The 2,462-nt window shown below is 62.8% G+C and overlaps 2 protein-coding genes across 2 annotated transcripts; one reads left to right on the plus strand and one right to left on the minus strand.

The window, feature by feature from the left end:
• On the plus strand, positions 1–393 carry Tco025E_09302 (surface protease GP63; the record flags this gene model as incomplete). Its single annotated transcript, XM_029376122.1, has 1 exon — positions 1–393. A coding segment is annotated over one exon (393 nt), but the record flags the coding sequence as incomplete, so codon positions are not given.
• A 1,070-nt stretch (positions 394–1,463) lies between these two features.
• Tco025E_09303 (uncharacterized protein) lies at positions 1,464–2,255 on the minus strand (the record flags this gene model as incomplete). Its single annotated transcript, XM_029376123.1, has 1 exon — positions 1,464–2,255. The coding sequence occupies one exon, from the start codon at positions 2,253–2,255 to the stop codon at positions 1,464–1,466; it is 792 nt and encodes a 263-aa protein (XP_029223943.1).
• Between the last annotated feature and the right edge of the window lie 207 nt (positions 2,256–2,462).

Below are 2,462 nucleotides of genomic sequence, written 5' to 3' on the forward strand. Positions count from 1 at the left end.
ACCGAAGTACACGCGGTGTGTGCGGGGGTGCAGTGCGAGGCGGGCAAAGTGAAGGTGAAGTACCTCGGCGGCGACGCGTGGCAGGAGTGCCCCGAGGGGACGTCTATCACGCCGAAGTCGGCGCACTTCAAGGACGGCGGCAAGATCAAGTGCCCGAAGTACGAGGAGGTGTGCACCATGGCCGCCAACGGCAGCAGCCTCGTCAAACTCAGCTCCCCAGACAAGGACGGCAAAAAAGACGACAAGGACGGCAAAAAGGCCGACACGGACGGCAAAAAGGCCGATAAGGACGGCAAAAAAGGCGGCCACGATGGCAGTGCCGCTGTTGCTGTTCTCTCCAGTCTGCTTCTCCTCGCCACGGTCACCGCGGCGGCGGCGGTAGTGCCGCTTTGAACAGCAGCCGCAGCGGCCGGACGCAAGCACCGCGCAGCAGGGCAATACTGCGGCTCCGCTCGCTACGGAGCAGGCGCCCGTAATATTTAAGGTTGTTTTACTGCAAGATACCCCCACCGCCGGCCTCCTAGCAGCGGGCGATTAGCATACGCGTCTCCTGCTATGCGGCGCCGCGCAAGGTGAGAAGGAAAAGCGGACCTTGTCTGTGGCGTTCGTTGGACGCGAGCAAAAAAAGGAAAAAAAAATTTGGGGTATGTTGTCTCTTCCCCTCCTTTATTTTATTTTTATTCTGAACCGCATTTGGAAAACGGCGTTTTTTTTGTTATACACACACCTTCTGGAATATGTAGAAGAAGCGAAAACGGAGAACTACGTAGATTTCTTTCTTTTCTTTAATTACAGTGATTTTTTTTCAGTGTTTTGTTTTGTTCTTTTTTTGGTGTGTGTGTGTGTTTTTTCGTTCACGTCTCAAACGGCGTGTGGTGAAAAGAGCAATAAGGACTGCCCGTTGACTCGCACGCCTTTGGCGGTGCCCTGGGCCCCGCTCGCCCCCTTCTCCTTTACGCTGGCTGTGCGCGGCGTGTCTGCATCCACTTTAACTTTGTGCGGCGCAAGCGCCTCGGCGGAGGATGAATTTATTTTTGTAGGAACCTGTAGAAATAACCTGTCGCGCGATGGGGGTGGACAAAAGTAAAGGATGATTTTTTTTTTGTAGGGATGCCCCGTTTTGTTTTTTTTCTTGTTTGACGGGGTTTTGTTTCCAAAGATCCCGCGTTGGACGGCAGCGAGTGCGGTTTTTTCTGTTTTCTGTCACGCCCCTCCCCCGCCCCCGCTGGTCTTCACGCGGGGGAGTCCGGCGGCGGCGTTCCCCAAACGCTGCCAGTTTACGTGGCCCAGCGAGTCCGGCGATCGTTGGGCGTCCTTTTTAATGCACTTCCTTGCCGGGTGCGTGGGTGGTGGGTGAGGCTGCTCGTGCGCGGGCCGGGCTGTGATCTTCTGTTGTTGTTTTTCCTTCACCCTGCAGGCAGAAGGAAGGAGGCCGCGCCCGGGCAACGCACCCGCCGTTCGTTTTATGCAGCGGCCCTTGGCCGGGGAGCGGGGAGGCCGGGCGCGGGGCATGAGCGCGGCTGCAAGCTCACAGCCGCCGAGATGAGCCGCCTTCTCGCGCTTGCGACTTTTTGCTGCCTCGTGCGCGGGGCGCGTGGTGGGGACGTCGGCGGGCAGCTCCGCGTGGGGCCCAAGCCTCCCGCCGCACGGCGAGGGGCCGGGCGCCCGGCCGGAGGAGCCCGGGTGTCCCCGGCGGCCGCCGCCGACCGTCTGAAGGACAGCTGCGCACGCACGTGGTGTCCACCTGACCCGCGTTCCCGCCTCCGCGGCGCCCACCGGCGGCGCCCCGAGACGCTCCGCCCAAAAACATTTGGGGTTGCCCGCGGGCGGGCGATGTCCTCGCGCCGCGCCTCCTCCCCCGCCGGCGGTGAAATGGGGAGGAGGGACTTCCACGGGGGGATGGCGGCGCAACGACTCGCCATCAGTGCGACGGGAGCTCCGCTTGCGACGCACACAACAGCGCGCGTTGGTTGAGACCTTCTGCTCTCATTTTTAGGACCCTCGGCGGCGCCGCGCCAGGAGTTCTGGGGGCGCGTGTTGCCGTGCGGTTGGCCGCGCCATGTGACTGCCGAACGGCGGCGGGGAGGAGACCCCCGGCCCGTGCTTGCGGGGGCCGCGGTGGAAAGCCGCGAGGCTTCCTCGGGCGTCAGGTGAAGCTTGGAGGCGGCGCACGGAAGGCTTCCGAGAGGCGGCAGAGCAAGGCAGCCGTGGACGCGGTCCACATGTAAGTCGTCCGGGCCTATGCAGAGCCGCATGTGGCGTACAGGAAGGGCCCCTGCGTCGCGCTCGCTCCCACGACGCAGCGCCCGCGGTCGTCCACTAACAAAGCGGCACCGACGTCAGCCAGCGGCTCTGGCCGCACCTCCGCCAGTGGCTCGGTGCTCTCCTCCGCGCTGCCAGTTGAGTCCTCCTCCGAGTTCTCCATCGCCGTCGGCGGTTGGGCACGCGGACGGCCTCGAGGA

The sequence above is a fragment of the Trypanosoma conorhini genome (assembly GCF_003719485.1).
Source record: "Trypanosoma conorhini strain 025E chromosome Unknown Tco_14.4_contig_01057, whole genome shotgun sequence".
Classification (NCBI taxonomy): Eukaryota; Euglenozoa; class Kinetoplastea; order Trypanosomatida; family Trypanosomatidae; genus Trypanosoma; species Trypanosoma conorhini.